The sequence below is a fragment of the Lissotriton vulgaris genome, chromosome 11 (assembly GCF_964263255.1).
Source record: "Lissotriton vulgaris chromosome 11, aLisVul1.2, whole genome shotgun sequence".
Classification (NCBI taxonomy): Eukaryota; Metazoa; Chordata; class Amphibia; order Caudata; family Salamandridae; genus Lissotriton; species Lissotriton vulgaris.
In genome coordinates this window covers 100,630,284-100,647,973 of record NC_141699.1, presented here as the reverse complement: position 1 = coordinate 100,647,973, position 17,690 = coordinate 100,630,284, and the positions used below count along the sequence as shown (strand labels likewise).

General features: G+C 49.4%; 1 protein-coding gene across 2 annotated transcripts in view; it reads right to left on the bottom strand.

Annotated features, from left to right (window-relative positions):
- The window catches only part of MED15 (mediator complex subunit 15), a 782,088-nt gene that overhangs the window by 139,234 nt on the left and 625,164 nt on the right, over window positions 1–17,690 (bottom strand). For both annotated transcript variants that reach the window (XM_086942779.1, XM_086942780.1), the window contains exon 15: window positions 5,170–5,336. In XM_086942779.1, the coding sequence (XP_086798905.1) occupies window positions 5,170–5,336 (167 nt within the window). The remainder of the gene's footprint in view (window positions 1–5,169; window positions 5,337–17,690) is intronic.

Sequence of the window (17,690 nt, the reverse complement as noted above, 5' to 3'; positions counted from 1 at the left end):
CGCAAAATACGCACAGCCATGGAAACAGCGCGAGCGAAGGCCGCACCCGCCTCCGTAGGGCCCCACGGGGCAAAAGCAGCTCCTCCGTAGGCGACAGCTGCAAACTAAGGCGGCCATTCCCTAAGCCAATCGGAGTGGCCAGGTCCGGAAAAGAGAAAGAGGGACGATGAGTGCGGGACCTGTTGCTCCTCTGGCGAAAATCGCTGCAACGGTAACGACAAAGAGCCATCCTTCGATGACGCCGGGAAAAAAGCCACGACGCGGCGACCCGTCTGGCGAGGATGACACCAGCAGGCACCCAACCTCCGGGGAAGAGGGGGAGTCCGAGGACGAGTCCACGACCTGACGCCTGTCCGGCGCCGTAGAGTCCGCAATCTGAGGCAGGACGTCACCGTCGTCCAGCGCCACAGAAGATGCCGGACAGGCCTCCTCCACCACAGGAAACCGGGGCTGGGCTGGAGCCGAAGCGGTTCCGGCGCCGACTCTACCTCTGACGAGGCAACCACCTGCGTGGAGGGACGAGAAGGACCCGGGGAATAACAAGAAGTTCCCCGCCAGCCTCGACCCATGATCGCTGCCTGTCCATGGGGCTGAGAGGGGCTCAAGGATGCGACCCGAGCCCCCGGGACGCCACAGGGACTCCCGCTGGAGTTTGCAGCGAAGCAGAGGTGATGTGGTCCAAAGGAGGGAACCCTGAAGGGTCTCACCACATCCTCCGAGCCTGGATCCGAATCAGTCGGCGCCGGGGCCAGTCGCGGAGGGCCCCGCACTGCGCAAGGGATCCGTCGACGTCCCAGGAGGGGAAGGAGGAGAAGTAAGCGAGGCATGCAGAGCCACCGCATATGTCTTCATCTGGGCTCTCAATGCCCCCTCACCGGGAAACGGTGGATAGGGGGACGATAAGCAGGGCTGCATCACCCGCGGAGAGCCCACACCACCAACAGGCTGGAAACCAGCCCTCAGGAACGACAACGAAGGCTATGTCGAAAACCTTTCGCAGAAGCTGATTGAGGGGACGAAGACGATCTGGACATGCGAGCCGAGAGAAGTTTCATCTGGCGCACCTGCCGGGACTTCGGCTTCAACTGTTAGAACGCCTCGCAATCAGTGGATCCGTGATCTTCCCCCAAACACCACATGCAAATGAGGTGAGGGTCAGTTGCCGACATCAGACGTCCACAAGACGAGCACGTTTTTAAATCACGAAGGCATCCGCACACTATTCCCACAAACATGCACAATATCGAAAGGGAAAGGCCTAAACAGGCCCGGAGCACAAACCGGATCCGCGTTGCACACGGAAAAGGAAAGAAACGGACGTAGGCGCTCCGGGGTCGGACTTATGTGACCTCGCTTACGTCACGTACAAGGATGACGCCTGGGCGGAGTTGTGTGATACCATCCCCCCGGCGTGCAGGTATGCTGGGCAAAAAGTTTCCGGATCCAGTCTCACGCCTGGGGATAATTCTACGTTAAGGAATCTGTGGATAGTAGTCTCTATCAGATTATTCTTTTAAGGGCTTCTGTGAATGCCTTATTATCAGGTACTTTGAACAAAGATAAGTGTTGCCTGTTTTGTAGGCAGGCAGCAATTGCAGCTACAAGTGGTGTATTGAAGTGTAAACCAGGTCAGAGGGCTGCAAATGATGAAGGCAGCAAACAATGTTTTGCACAGTTGCATCAAATGAATTGTGTTCACTGAGACAGAAGAGAAATCTTTTCCACTTTCCTGCATAAAATGCTCTTGTAGGCCTACAAACTTCTTTAAGAATGGTCATACATTCAGTTGGGAGATTAAGGTAACAGAATTTTAATACCTCGCAAGGTTGAGCTCCTTCAGATTTGGATACCTGATTTCTCTATGGTTCTGAGTGAGAAGGTCCAGGTTGAGGGGAGGCTCCTTGTGGGGAACTACAGACTTCGAGCAGTGTGGTGAACCATGGCTGTCTAGCCCAAACGGGAGCTACTAGAACAAGGGTGAGAGACGTTTGCCTGAACCACAAACGGGAGAGGTGGAAAAGCAGAGGCAAATGTCCCTGACCTGTTAATACGTAGTGCATTGCCCTTTGATAGTGGGTGTGGGAACCTGGAGGTGAAGTCTGGGCATTTTGCGTTGTGTGCAGCTGCAAAGAGGTCTATCTATGGAAATCCCCACTTGTGAAAGTATGGGAGGAAGATGTGGAGGTGGAGTTCCCACTCATGGACATGTTGCCACATCCTGCTGAATCGGCCGGCAAAGTAGTTGTCCATCCCTGGGAGGTGTTCCGCTAGCAGGTGGATGTTGTGACGTACTGCCAAATTCCAAATCGTCTTAGACAGATGTGATAACTGTAGAGATAAAGAATGTGTGTCCCTGTTTTTGTAAATAGTACATGGTTGTCATGTTGTCCGTCTAGGTGAGTAAGAAATGCTTTTACTGCTGGGTGAACAGCTTGAAACTTGTGGCAGTTGATGTGGCGACCCTGGTTTTAGGCATTCCAGAGACCTTGACCTGTGAGATCCTGTAGGTGAGCACCCCACCTTGTTAGGAATGCATCCACTGTGAGAATGACTCGAGTAAAGGGTCTAGAAATGGCCACCTCTTTGATATGTTTTGTGTGCTCCACCACTGCAGAGAGCATGGAGTGCTGCTCTCTACAAACACTAGATCTTGTAGCTGACCCTGTGATTTCGATCAGAAATTCCTGAACCTGTAGTTTGAGCATGTGGTACTATTGCGATGCAAGATGACATCATGCCTAAGAGTTGCATAACTGTCTTGTTATGTGTTGACTGGGTTGAAACTGCTGTAGTAGCTTTGGATGTTTTGCATCCTGGTTATATTTGGGTATGCCAAACCCAACTGTGCGCTGAGCATGGCCCTAAATATGTCAGAATCTGTAAAGGTTGAAGCTGCGATTTTTGTATGTTGATAGTAAACACCAAGTTGATGTAGTAGATGAAGTCTAGTTGGAGTGTGTTGTTGACGCATGAGAAGTGTACTGGCTTTGGTAGCAAGTCATCCAGATATGGGAAGACATGAATGTTTGGTCTGCGCAGATATGCTGCTACCACTGCTAGGCATTTAGTGAACACACGGGGTGTGTGCGGTAGTGACTGAATTGTAACACTTTGAACTGGTATTGCCTTCGAGCTTTAACGAACTTGAGGTACGTGCGATGAGCTGGATGGATCGGGATGTGGAAGTAAGTGTACTTTAAGTCTAGTGCCAATAAAGTTGCCTTGTTGGAGCAGTGGGATCACGTCTTGAAGGGTGACCATATGGAAGTGTTCTGATAGCATGTAATATTTAAGGGCCTGCGCTCCAAGATGGAACGTAGTGATCAGTCGTTTTGGGAATTAGATAGTATCGTTCCTGAACCTTGATGTTGAAGAGGAAGAGGGTCTATGGCTCCTTTGAGCAACAGAGCCTGCACTTTTTGTTTGAGCAGGTTCTTATGTTCTATGGAGGGATTGTGTCTGCGAGGTGAAATGTTTGGGTTTGTGGTGATTAGCTCCAGACAATAACCATGTTTGGATAATGACCAACAACCACTGACCTGAAGTTATATTTTTCCAAGTGGGAAGGAAACTTAGTCAGCCCCCGACAGGTGTTAAATGGTCTTGTGGAATGAGGAGAGAGACCCTGCGTTTGAGGTGGAAGGTGCAGTGCGTCCGGAGACATCCCTACCGTGACCCTTGGATTTGTTTCCACCGTAGTATCCCCTTGATGGTGCTGTACGAGGTAGAGGCATCAGAGGATGTAATTTTGGCACCTTGTTTGTATGAGGGACACCGAACGTAGCCACGAGAAGTAGGGGTTGTAGTGCCCCCCCCCCCCCCCCCCCCCCCACTGATTTAGCTACAATACTGTTCTTTTTCATTTTTTCAAATGCTTGGTCCACTTGGGGACCAAACAGACGCTCCTTTTCAAATAGCACATTTAACAGTGTTTGGTGTACCTCTGTCTTAAAGCCAGATATACGAAGCCAAGCATACCTACACAGCAGTACACTTGAATTGATGCCCCTGGCACCTGTTTCCTCTGAGTCTAGAGCACACCTGATTGAAGTATTGGATATCCCCCATCTTGCCCCAATGTACTCTGACGTATCGTGTCAATAAAGTTTAAGTGTAGGCAATCCACCAGTGATTGGCAGAATGTGCTGCTATCCTGTTCCCTGAAGCGTAAATAAGCTTGAACTCCTTGCCCGGTGGAGGAGCGTCCGCTGAGGTTTGTGAGTTGGCCCTTTTACAGACATTAGATACAACTAGGGAATCTGATCCTTGATGTAGACAGGATCCGAGGGTGCTGTGTCAAACCTGGGTGTAATAGGTGCCTGCACTGGGTCCTTAAAAATCTCATCTGTGTGGCGGAGCATGCCTTTGAGCATAGGAAGGTATTGGCATGCCCCATGTGTGCCGGACAGCATTTCAAAAAGAAAAACGTCCTTAATAGGGTCTTTGTGTATGGGACCTGGTGATATGTAGCAGCCCTAGCAATGAGGTCTTGATAAGATGAATTATCGGTGTGATGGCTTGGTCAGGTAGAGATCTTGGTCAGTGTCACCCGGGGATCAATATAAATTTCCCAGGGATCTGTGGGCAAGAATAATCCCTGCCCCCCAACATGATTCGCTGTGGGAGACCCCTGTGGCGTAATGTCCTCTGGGTCAGTATGTGAATGATGTGATGAAGGTGGTGGTGGAGAAAGGGGTGTTGGAGGTGGTGAAGAAGCAGGACGAGGAGGATGCAGAGGACTGGTTGCTATGTCCTTCTTAGGAGGCCTCCTGAAATGATATCTAGCGCTTACATGGTAGATGTGCCGGCTGTAAAGCCTGTGCAAAAATACTCCCAGTCAGAGGCTATATATAAAGTTTTTCCTGCTTCAGGACGAGCCGCTCCTTCATGGTTTGGTCCAAAAGGAGAAGTCTCGTGGCTCGAAAGACTTCTTCGAAGAAAAATAACTTGCAAACATCCATACTCAACATCAGATGTCGGAAGTATGCAAAAAGCATATGTATCTACAGTCACACATGCCTCAAACTGAATAGTTTCTAATGCAAATGTAAAGACACTGAACACATGATTCATCCATTAATTACAGAGTGTTTACAATGGAGAAAATAATTGAGTTATTGAGAAAAAGGAAAGACAGGTGGAAATAAACAATGGTTTAAAGGCACCTACCAAGTTTGCATATGAGGTGAACTGTTCCATTATTACTGCAATGGGATGGGTCCAGGTTCACAAGGAATTTAGGATTTAACCTTGCCACTTCTCCCTGTAACACATTTGGTATAGTCTGCCTTTCATCCTCTTCAAACTTTCGCTTCCAGGGGGAGACTACTGGAGTCCTGCAGAGGAGACAACACATGATGTTAAGAATATGGATCTACATTATTAAACGTCACTATTCTTTTTTTGCTTCAAAAATTACATTTCACTGTGAACAGTTAAAACATGCAAATTAGTTGGATTAATATTGGATGCGATGGGTAGGAGATTCTAGGGATCCCACAATGTATGTGTGAGAATTGTGCGTTTTAAGCATAGACATTTTAACGCTGGCATTTACCCTCTATTTCTCGTAGGGGAGACTGATATGTGGATCTTGGGTTTGTGATGATATGTAATGGAGGTTCCCAGATTTTAAGCAAAATAATCTTTTTTAATGTAAACAGAAGTTCTGACAGTAATGTTGTGACATAACTACTAAACCATTTGACTCATTTTATACATATATGTTTTATATATAAAACATATGATCAAGCTAATTCAACGTCATCTTAACTATCCGGGCCCAACATCTCTGCAGTCGCCGCCACAGGTGACCCCTGTGCCCTGCGGTTAAGCTTTGCAGTCCCATGAAGTTGGCTTAGGACCCGGAGGTGACCTTGAGCTGCCGAATTGTGGTCGCCCAGCACTACATCCTGAGAGGTAACCGCCACCAGGGTTGCCTGGTACATGCAGGACTACTCCGGAGGTCCTTGGAGGCGGTCTGAGCGGGATCTCACGGGCTGCGAACACCGTGGTGTAGCAAGAGCAGACCAGCAGCAATTCGGAGGCTGTCATTGATTAAGGACGCACCGCACTTCTTGGTGGTGACCGGAGGTGGAGCAGACCAAGCCGGCAGGCGAGAGTACGCTCCAGCAGGATTGCCCGCCATTTTAGCTGCCTGACCTTCGCGAGTCCAAATCAGAGACTCCCCAAGACGCCGAGGTGGAAACCCGCAAGAGGCGACTGACAGTCTACTCAGGAAACACCGGAGGAAGCCTTGAACTAAGAGATCGCTGACCAACCCGCCAGAGATCGCCAGAGGAGCAATCGCCGCCAATAGTGCAGCCGCCATCTTGTCCGCAGAGCAGAACCCATACAGGTACAGAGGCGGGGGGAGGGGCGTGCTGCTGCTGCCGCTTGGGGGCTTCTTTGCGAATAGGGCCGTCTGCGGTCCCGTCTACATACTGGCCTTTGGGGACCTGGCCCGTGCCCCGGCGCCCCCTGCCCTACGGCCTCTCACTTCCGGCATTGCCTCACAGATTAAGGCAGTCCGCTACCAGCTGCAAGGGCACAGCTCTACATTCGAACTCACCACATCAAGTGACTAATTGGGACCTCTGACACTGGCATGTACCTTCTAGACCCCTAAAAGAGCCCTGGGCCCACAACAACAAGCAGGCGCAGGGAGGCAGAAACGCCGCTGGTGGAAACATTTGGGCAGAAGACGTGACCCTGAGCCACTCAGAGGGCCCAACATAACTTCTTACCCTTGGTGAGAACCGGCAAATGGACACGCCATTGAGGGAGACTGGGCTGTAGGACTGGGCCTCCACCTACATATCCTACTAAGCCGGTTCAGAGACCAGCAACGGTTCACCCCGCCAGGGTCGGTCTCTATACACCCCCGAACGCCAGGGTCACAGACGCAGCTATTCCAACTGTCCAATGAGCTGGTACCGCGAGCGGAGGATCTACAGCCCTGCACTGCCTTTCTCTGGACGCCCTAGTAGCTACCGCATTGCAGCCTGCCTGGGGGACTCCTACTTGTGGGCTGGGGGTTCTCCCGGGCTACACTGGCCCAACGCTCACAGAGAGGAGACACCACAATTCGGCCTGCCGGGCCCTCTGCCCTGCCTGCGGCTTCCACGCCCTCGAGGTTGATAGCTCTTACAAGGCCCTTGAAACAGCGCACCACCCCACTGCACCATTGTGACTGGTATTTCCCAGCTGCAAACCCGGGGGCTGGGAACTCGGCCAGGGCTGGGAGTTGATAACGGCTGGTGGGACGACATCTTGTGAGCGATCTGCAGCAAAGTCACCAGCAGTCACTGAAAGTGACCCGCTCTAAGTCCGGGAAGGAGCTCTCAACAACCCCCAAAGACACCACGGTCATGGCCCCGTGGAACAAGCCAGGTTCGGTCCTGGCGCCAGATGCAACACTGGCAGTCGGAGGCCTCTCGGAGCTGGTTACACAATCCTTTATGACTATTCATGCAGGAACTTAAATCTGAAATAGGATCCCTACGCACTGAGGTCCAAGCATGAGTCAAGGAGTTCCGGAAAGACGTTGGGGAATTGGGTGGGAGAGTAGACGACCTGGAGAAGACCCTTGACGCCCGTACAGAAGATCAGGAACACCTATGGCAGAAACTGGCCACCCTGGAACAACAACACATTGAGCTATAGCTCAACCAGGAGGTCCTGGAAAATAGGGGGCGCCGGAAAAACATACACCTGCGGGGGATTCCGACTGGGGTAGAAGATGACGACGTAATGACTTTTGTGGCGGAATTACTTCACGACAGAGGTGACGACGATGCCTCGCAACCTGCCCTGGATCGCGCACATCGAGTGTCTGGGCTACCTGGGAGGTCTGGCCTTGTCCCGGACATTTTGACCCGGGTCCACTTTTTTTCCGAGAAGGAAGCCATCCTCAAGGCGGATAGGGACAAACGGGAGATCCTGTGCAAGGGCACGCCCATTCAGCTATTCCAAGATCTGGCCCCCACAACGCTGAGACGCCGGAGAGACTTCCGGCCCATCACAGACAAGCTCTGGGAGCTTAACATCCACAACCAATGGGGGCACCCCTTTGCCCTCATATTCCAGTAGGAGTCCATACATGCATACAGAGAGGTGGCCCAGTTAATTCAAATTCCCGACAACCCCCCGGCAAGTCCCACATGTATACCTCCAAAGGCCAGAGTCCCTTTGAAACCACAGTGGACCACGGTGCGTCACACCAGGTATCCATCCTCCTGAGAGCGCAGCAGTTCATCCCAGGAAAACCGGACATAATCCAACACATCAGATCCCTCGAGGGAGGCCCATTGCCCCTAGGCTCGCAAAAATCTGTCAACAAATAACAACTGTGTGCTTCTTAATCCACTGAACGTACAGCTCCTATCACGGGGTGGACCCCCGACCATTACTTTGTAGCCGCTACACCATCCCTTTCATTGAGATCCCGCCAATCGAGGCCCAGCCTTTACTTGAGGCGGCGGCCTTGAGCTCCGCTTCAAAGGTTTCGATTTGTTCCAAAACGCGATGACCGACCCCCACTCCTATTTCTGGGAGAATGACATCTCCAGGACAACCTATGCCTATACGCCTGGATACTCCCTGAACTTGATTCGGCCCTGTTGGCCCTTAAAATATTTGAATTGTTAGGTTTGTTCTTATCCCTTTCCCTCTCCTTTCCCTTCCAACCCATCCACCCGGAGGGGGAGTCACCTTGACACACTGAGGAGCTACCAGTGGACATTGTGCTCCTCGGACCACCTGCCTGAGACAGCGCTTGCTCTGGATGATAGGGAACCATGACTTTTGCACCCTGCCTGAAGATTATATCCCTTAATGTAAAGGATCTCAACTCCCCCAACAAGCGGCGTCAAATATGGCGATACTTACTTTTGCAAAACCCGGACATCGTTTTTTTTGCAGGAGACACATCCTCAGGGATGATGTCACGCGCCTGTTACATCCACGCTTTCCCCTCCAGTTCTGGTCATTGGCGCCCACTAGGACAGCGGGGGTAGCTATCCTCCGCCGGGCGGGCATCCATCAGGGCGACTCTAAGGCGATCCGTGACACTGAGGGCATACTTCATAAAGTGATGGTCAAGTTGGGGCAATGCACAATCACCCGTCGCAACATCTACACATCAAACCAAGGCCAAGACATTTTCTTGTGCAAGATTCTCCGAGAACATATAGCACATGTTAACTCAGACCTAATAGTAGGAGGGGACTTAAATCTAGTGTGGGATGCGTGCCTAGATCGCAGCGGGGGGCTCATTTCATGGGGTGGGCGCCATGTCGGCAGCGACGATAAAATGCCTCACTGCTCTGGGTCTAATAGATGTTTGGCGGTACCACTCTAACGAGACTCGTGATTACTCTTACTATTCCCACGCACACCGTTCCTACTCACGCATTGATTATCTCTTTGTGTAACACTCCCTGGTTAAAGATACACTCTCAGCCAACATGTCCGGCATTGAGAATTAATCATTTATGACCACTTTTCTCGCCCCAAGAGGCCTACTAGATGGTGCTTTCCCCCTCACATCCTTCGAGACCCGCTGGCTAGGGCAGAACTACAGGCTGCTATCTCGTCCTATTTTGAAACTAACGACCTCCCGGAGTCCCCGCTTCCGGTTCTATTGGACGCGTTCAAAACGACGATTCCCGGCCCCCTTACATCTATTGCCAGTGCTCGGATGCATGAGGCCAGCCTCTTTGAGAACAAACTGATGCACAAAATCAAAATGCTCGAGCGACTGGATCAAGAGCGCCCGCTGGCGGTGCATAAGAAGCGCCTGGCTATACTAAGGGGACCACTTAGGGCACACAGAACTAACAAGGCCAAGCACGCCTTTCTTGCGCTGCGGCAGCGTTATTACGACGGCGGGTATAAGGTGGGTACCGTCTTGGAAGGCCGTCTGAGATCACGTGCAGCCAAGTCACACATTGCCAAGCTAAAGCTAGAGGACGGGTCTTGGGACACAATGGAATCCTCTAAACTCCAAGTGTTTCAGCATTACAATGCGTCCCTTAATGCGCGAAATGCACCTGCTCCGGGTCAAATATAAGCCGCCTTAGAAGCTTGTGACTGGGATCCCTTGAATGAGTACCACTCCAAACTCTTAGAGGAACCCATTACGTTAGAGGAATTAACTAGTGCTCGCAAGGAGCTCCCCCCTCGGCAAAACGCCAGGCCTTGATGGCCTCCCAGTCTCGTTTTATCGCGCTTTCTTACCACAACTTCAATCATATATGCTACGCCTTTTTAACTCTTTCACAGATACAAATGGGCCCTCCCCGGATATGGCGGAACTAGCTCTCATCCCGAAGCCTAGTAAAGACCCCGCGCTCATCTCTTCCTTCCGCCCCATTGCCTTGTTAAATACAAACTTTATACCAAAATCCTTGCCAAAAGCCTCAGCGCACACTTACCCGGCCTCATTGAACCGATCAATTTATGTTTTCATTGCTTAATACTGTACATCTTTGGATTCCGTTGTTTTTTTGAGTTATAAGGGATATACACTATAGGGTTTCTTAACATTTGAGTTCCATGGGACTTCCCTAGTCCTTTACCCTTACGCTCCTTGTCCCGAATTGCATTTCTAAGGAGACCTCCCTCTTTTTTTACTTACTAATAATTATTAAGACTTTGATCTGATTCTCCCTTGCTAGCTCATAGTATATAGTTGTTGTATTGTCTGTTTGAATCAGGATCGTATTAAAAGTTAGAGATGGTGCAAACGCTTTCTAAGGTTAGAAGAACTGCCTTTAACTCCAGCACTTTTTCAGCCCGCTGAACATCCTGGCATAATTGTCGCCCTATGGGGGCCCTGAGGTACAAGGGCTGCCCTGTATCATCTTCGGGGCCCCCGGACCTGGATAGAACCGTACCGCAGGGTGAGGAGGTACTCCTGTAGCACCCGAGCCGGAAGACGCTGGCTCACTGCTGCCTAGACTACCACTCGGGCGGCACATTGCACCCGATGGAAGTGCCCCAGATGGATGCGTCAGTGTGTATGGGAGCCGCTGGTATTGTGTACGACACCGATGGCGGCGTCATTGCGGTGTGACTTCCCGGGGCAGCGGAGGAGCACCATAGGACTAATTAAACCTGGGACACCACAGAGGGCCGCAACGGCAGCAATACCGTGGCGAAAGGACTGGGCGAGGGCCCGCAGACTCCTCTCATTCCAGACCCAAGGACTACTGTGCTGCCAGCCAGTGCCCGACCACCTCAATCCTCCCCCCCCATCCTTCGGACTGAAACAGTGGGGCCCACCCCGGGTGACGGGGGGACACAGAGAGCAATTTGCACTCTCTTATCTCAGGTGGCCTGGGGCTTCGCAGCGGGGACCCTGCGGAACGCCCACCCCACCGGCTGGACCCTGCATCTGGGACAATAAGGTACAGCGCAATGGGGTGAATCGCTGAGGAAAGAGCCCTGACTAAATGCGCAAGAACTGTTGCAGGAAAAGAATGTAGAACACCGCAGATCCACCACCATAGTTGCTATATCGGCTGCGTGACCAAGATTATAAAAATACCTATCCAGAAGACGTGGAGGGGGACATGGCGGGAAGGACGTTGGCATGGTTGTTTAAGTCCGACTCATCTCAAACATCCATCAACGCCATTTATAATTTGGATGGCTGCCTCGTTAACACGCAAGATGAGATTAACTCAGCCTTCTGCCAATACAACACTTCCCTATACAGTGTTTCCCCAACCCCTCCAAGGATACGACCGAGCTACAGCTCTTCTTAGAGCAAATAGCATTTCCCCGGATCCCGCTGACCCATTACACAGGCCTAGAACCCCCCCATCTCGGAAACCAAAATAATGGATCCCATTCCAGCAATTGGCGAGAGGAAAAACAGACACAGATGGATGGCCCCTGGAATTTTATACCTTGTTCTGCACACAATTGGTCTCATCTACGATGGGTGTACACAGAAGCCTACGAGCGGCGCATACTACCATCCTCCCTTCGCGAGGCTGTACTAGTGGTGCTCCTTAAGCCAGGCAGGGATCCGCTACAGATGTGCTCATACCGCTCTCTGTCCCTTCTGAACACAGATTATAAAATACTGGGCAGGGTGCTGGCCAATAGATTGCTGGAAGTGACAACTGCAACTGCACTACGAACAAAACAGATTTATACCTGGCAGGAACACCAGCCTCAACCTGCTCCAGCTCTTACTGTTATTAGAACGGGCACGTATAGCAAGGGGACCGACATGGATCGCCTCTCTAGATATAGAAAGTCGTTCGATACCCTTGGATGGGAGTATCTGAGAGCGGCACTAGCGGGTTACAGCATAGGCCTGACTTCCTACAATGGTTTAAGCTTTTATATAACGCACTGCAAGCGCATGTCAAGACAGGCCACATGAATTCGGGCTCCTTCAATATTGAGCGGGGCACTAGGCAGGGGTGTCCTTTATCACCAATTATTTTAATCTTAGCAATGGAGCCTTTGGCCTGTGCGTTATGCAGTCAGGTAATCAACTGGGGCATTAAACCACACAATCAATGTCACAAAGTCTCACTCTGCGCTCATGATGCGTTGATATATCCCCATGGCCATCAGACAGTGTTATATAGCCTAACGGAACTGTTGGATTGCTATGGATGCTTCTCTGGCCTGAAGGTGAATTGTGGAAAGTCTCTTTTGTTCCCAAAGAAGACCCAGAACCTGGAACAAAAGAACGGCCTGTCACATGCTCCACTTACCTGGTCTTACGACTCCTTCAAGTATCTAGGAGTAGAAATCTGTCACTAAAAAGAGGACTTAATAAATGGCAATCTGGGCAGGGCGATTGCCAATGCTCGCTCTTCCTGGACATTCTGGACAGAACTGCCACTTTCTCCCATGGGACGTATAGCCATAATCTAAAATGTTGCTGCTTCCCAGACTGCTGTATTATTTCACAACTGTTCCCTTCACGTTGCCAGGCAAATAGTTTTGAGACCAAAATCACTTCTAATGTCTTCAATCTGGGGTAAGACTAGAATCAGAGTTGCCCTCACAAAACTCTAAGCCCCAATTACGGAAGGTGGTCTGGGAGCTCCTAATTATGAGCATTATTACGCAGCTGCACAGCTGCAGTGGCCAATGCTTTTGGGGACAGGTCGCAACATGACCAAACTGGGACATTAGACGTTTGGCCTACGCCAACCCATGATATTGGAATGGCTGCACGGCTCGGAACAGTGATTCCGGAAAAGATGGGAAACATATTAATGCCCATGGCTCGCAGCTGCTGAACTCGTTACTTATGGATAGGGCACTTGCTGCCATCCTACATCCCGACCTGCTAACAGGGGTACTCCCCGGCCCTACTGCCAGAGTTATACGTCCGGAGATGGGAGACTGGTCTGCGGCCGGTCTAACCACCTGGGGCAATTTGTTCGTTGATTCGACTATGCGAATTTGAAACTCTGGTGGATGATAATGGCATATCCCCAGGCTCATTCTTAATGTATGCATCACTTACTTAATTATCCATGCAACACACATGACGAACCAAAAACATCCGGACTACTTCAAACATTACTAACACATGGCACAGGTAAGCGGGCAAACAATAAGCTTTATAATTCCTTGAGAGCAGATACTGTATCCCTCTTGATACCACTCAGAGAATACTGGGATGTGGCACGATCAATCACACTAACCGACAAGTAGTGGTTGCAGTGCATAGTGTTCCCAAAAATAAGATAGTGCTATATTAAACTTTATAAATAAAATAAATAAATAAAAATAAATACACTCAATTACCGCCACCATAAATACCTCAGTCCACACAGGTTGGCACGAATGTATGCTAACTTCTCTGATATATGCGCTCGATGTCACAATCCCGAAGCCATGTTTGTATGTATGGTGTGGGCATGTCCTCAGTTCGCAGCGTACTGGAACGATGTGGTCGCTACACTCAGAGGCCATGGACACGAAGGTCACAGCGCAAGGCCCTCATTTTCTGCTGGGCATTACTAAGCGCAACACACGACGTAAAACTAACAACAAATTCCTAGACCTGGCACTGGTCCTAGCCAAACGCAGGCTGGCTGTGTCCTGGAAGCCTAACTCAGCACCTCACATACACCCATGGCTTGTTGACCGTCATGGGGCACTGGTGTCCGAACATGAGCTGACACTGCAACAATTCGAGTCATCCTACTTCCAGCAACCCCCAGACTGCAAAACATCTATAGAATCCAAACTGATCTGCACTCCCTCTGACCTGGAGTCTCCCTAGGATGAACCTAATTCGCAGTGGTAGGTAGACCACTTCCTGTTATCTTCACCCAGGCTAGATCCTGCTCCTTCTCCCATCTCCCCCCTTGTTATCATTTCGCCTTCACAGGACGAACACACAGCTCTGTTGTACCAATACAACCATGCGGACAGGCTGACATTAAATTGCCCTCCCACATTCTAAATTAGTCTGGATCTTACTGACTACAAAGTGTTGATTACACTAATGTGCACAAAATACCACGGCCAGCACTGTCAGTTTATCAAGGTGCTTTCACTGATGCAAGACAGATGCCAACATGTTAAACGTTAAGTTAGTAGTCTTATATGAAACTATAGGAGATCGTAACAGCATTGAGTCTAAATGTATCGCAATGTAATAACTACTATTGTAGTAGTTATTACATTGCAGTATGATGTAACGTAATATGTATAACTCATTGCCCTTGGGGTTGCTAAAGCTCAATTGAAAATCAGCAAACACTATTCAATTAAAAAACTCTATAACATTTATGTGGTATAGTAGCAGTCTTTCTGACAACAGTCCTTGTGCTGAGATATGCTGCGGAGGGGCACCCCACCGTGTGAGAGAGACACCGGTCATAATGGTTGGGAAGATCCTGGCTAAAAGGAATTCCTCTTAGCAGACTGCTCATCTTGCACCATCAAGTCAGTGATTGTTGGACAAGTGTTATGAGAGAGGATTCGACATCCCAACTGTCTTTCCATTGGGCCACTGGCTCTCTATAGAATGTTGTAAAGGCCTCATATGATGAGGGACATTAGGAACTAGTAATACGTACAAGGCCATAGATCCTAGTAGGGATGAGACTTGTTAAGCCATCGGATGTAGTGTTTGTAATAACTAACAGGTGACAGTTTTGTAAAACTGTACACACCCTTTCCTACCAAGAGCACACTTCTAAATTTTCAATATCCACAGTACCGCTTAGATAGTCGAGAAACTTTACGTGAGGTTACAGACTTCTCATGGTTGATATGTAAACCTAAACATTTTAGTAAATTGGCCTTGGTGTTGAAACCCAATTGTGCCTGTTGAGAAGATGGTGTCTTTAGCACCCAATTGTTCAGATAGGGATATAGTTACTTTTCCTTGAGAGGTAAGCTGCAACTACAATGATGCATGTGGAGAATGTTCTCATGGCAGACTTTAGTCCAAAGGGAAGGAATTTGAATTGATAATAAGTCCTACCAATTGCAAATCTTAGAAAATGTGTGTTTACAGTTATTGGCATGTAAAAATAAGCACCCTGAAGATCCAAAGACCCGCCTTCATTAGCTGTGGATATATTTGGCACAGAGATAAAATTCTGAACTCTTGATCAACTTGTTCCCTTGTCTTTGATCGAGAATCTGTCTGAATTGATTTTTGGGAGTTTTCTTGAGAACCAAAAAATATCTTGAATACATTCCTTTTCCTCTTAGAGACAGGCACTGGTTCTATTGCTTGTTTTTGGAGTAGAGATTGGACCTCTATTCATTGCAGCAAGTGGAGCTTTAGTTTTGGTGGTATTGACAGAAGAAATTTGAAATGGATGGCGTAACAGTTCTCAATTATTTGCAAAAGGCATGAGTCGGTGGTTACCAATCTCTGTTCTGCCTAATGGTACGATACACTTCCTCCCACTGGACTGGGTTAAAGAGCAGAGGGATTCGATTTCTCACGGTTTTGATTGTGAGTGAGACTTGGAGGTTTATTTTTTTATTTTTTATTTAACTGTTTTTATTGAAATAATAAGCAAGTGACAGTACACATCATGGCATAAATCAGACAATTTCCAGCATGGTATAATCACAATAAGCAGTAACAGCTGTCTCTGGTAATTTTATACGTAGTGCAGCACCCCTTTAATAACCCTCCCCGTGGTCCCCTTACGTCTTCACCCTTCCTCCTCCTCCTCTTTTGAACTATCCCCCTCTGACTCTGGCAGTGGGTCACAAATGTCTCCCCAGTAAGTGTTCAACATGGTCCAAATTTTATTCCATTTCCGTGGGGTGCCCCTGTTTGCATATACTGTTCGTTCAGTGATCATCGCCAAGTCCATGTTTCTGCACCAAGATGACAATGTCGGGGGGTCTTCTGCCCCCCATTTCTGTGCAACATCTCATTTAGCAATCATGAATCTCAGCGTGACCCATGTCTGCAGGGGTCGGGACAGATCGTACATATATTTTATAAACACCTTCTCCGATCAGGTAAGAGTGACACTTTTGTAGATTGAGATATGGTGCGCAATACTTGTCGCCAATAGCCTGTCAAGACTGGACAGTCCCATAAAGTGTGAAAAAAGGTTCCCTCCTCCCCACATCCCCTAAGGCAGAATGGGTGTGTTGCTCTCTGTATTTTGTGTAACGTGGTTCTTGTGTAATATATGCGGTGAAGGACTTTCAGATGCACTTGAGGTGAGGGTCCCTCAGGGCTCCATACTCAGCCCCTCTCTTTTTAACATCTTCAGGACACCTTTAGCGGCGCGAGTAGAGGAGCTAGGGGCTCAGATCGTCTCCTATGCGGATGATACACAGCTCCTGTTCACTTGTGACAGGGGCTGTGACATCGATGGAGCGGCCATCCGGAAGTTTCTGGAGTTTGTGTTTGATTGGTTCGGGAAAAGCGGCCTAAAATGCAACTCAGACAAATCCAAGATATTGTTTTTTGGTTGTCCTGCCGACCCGAGATGGAAGCACTGGTGGCCTTTGATTCTGTTACAGCTAAGAATCTGGGTATGCTGGTTGATAACACCCTCTCCTTCAAGGCCCAGGTAGCCGGCCTGACGGGGAAGTGCTTCGCCATCCTAAGGATGTTGAGAAAGTTTCTGCCGTACCTATCTTTGGAGCACAAGAAGATTACGGTGCAGGCCTTGATAGGCTCACGCCTAGACTATGCCAACATACTTTATCTGGGTCTTCCTGAATATCTGCTGACCCGCCTGCAGGTAGTCCAAAATTCGGCAGCCAGGGCAATCTTTGGTCTTACCAGAAGAGCCAGGGCCAGCAACCTCCTTGTTACTCTGCATTGGCTGCCGATTCGTAAGCGCATCTCCTTTAAGACCTTAACCACAGCTTTTAAGGCGCTACACAACTTCGGCGCTGGCTATTTGCAGAGAAGGGTCAACTTCTATCTCCCATCTAGACCCTTGAGGTCGGCTGCCCAGGCCAATGCAATTGTGCCGGCAGTGAGACGTGTTCGTTGTGGAGGTCGCTCTTTTAGTTACCTGGCCCCCCGTCTTTGGAACACTCTGCCCTTGACGTTGCGAACGTGCTCCAATCTGTCTACCTTTAGAAAGGGACTTCAAACTCATATTTTTGCCCTGTAAGTTGTTCCTGTTGATTTTTAGTGCCGCTTTGGCTGTCTTGTTAGTTGCTGGTATTTGTGTAATGATCTATAGCGCCGGGACGCTCTT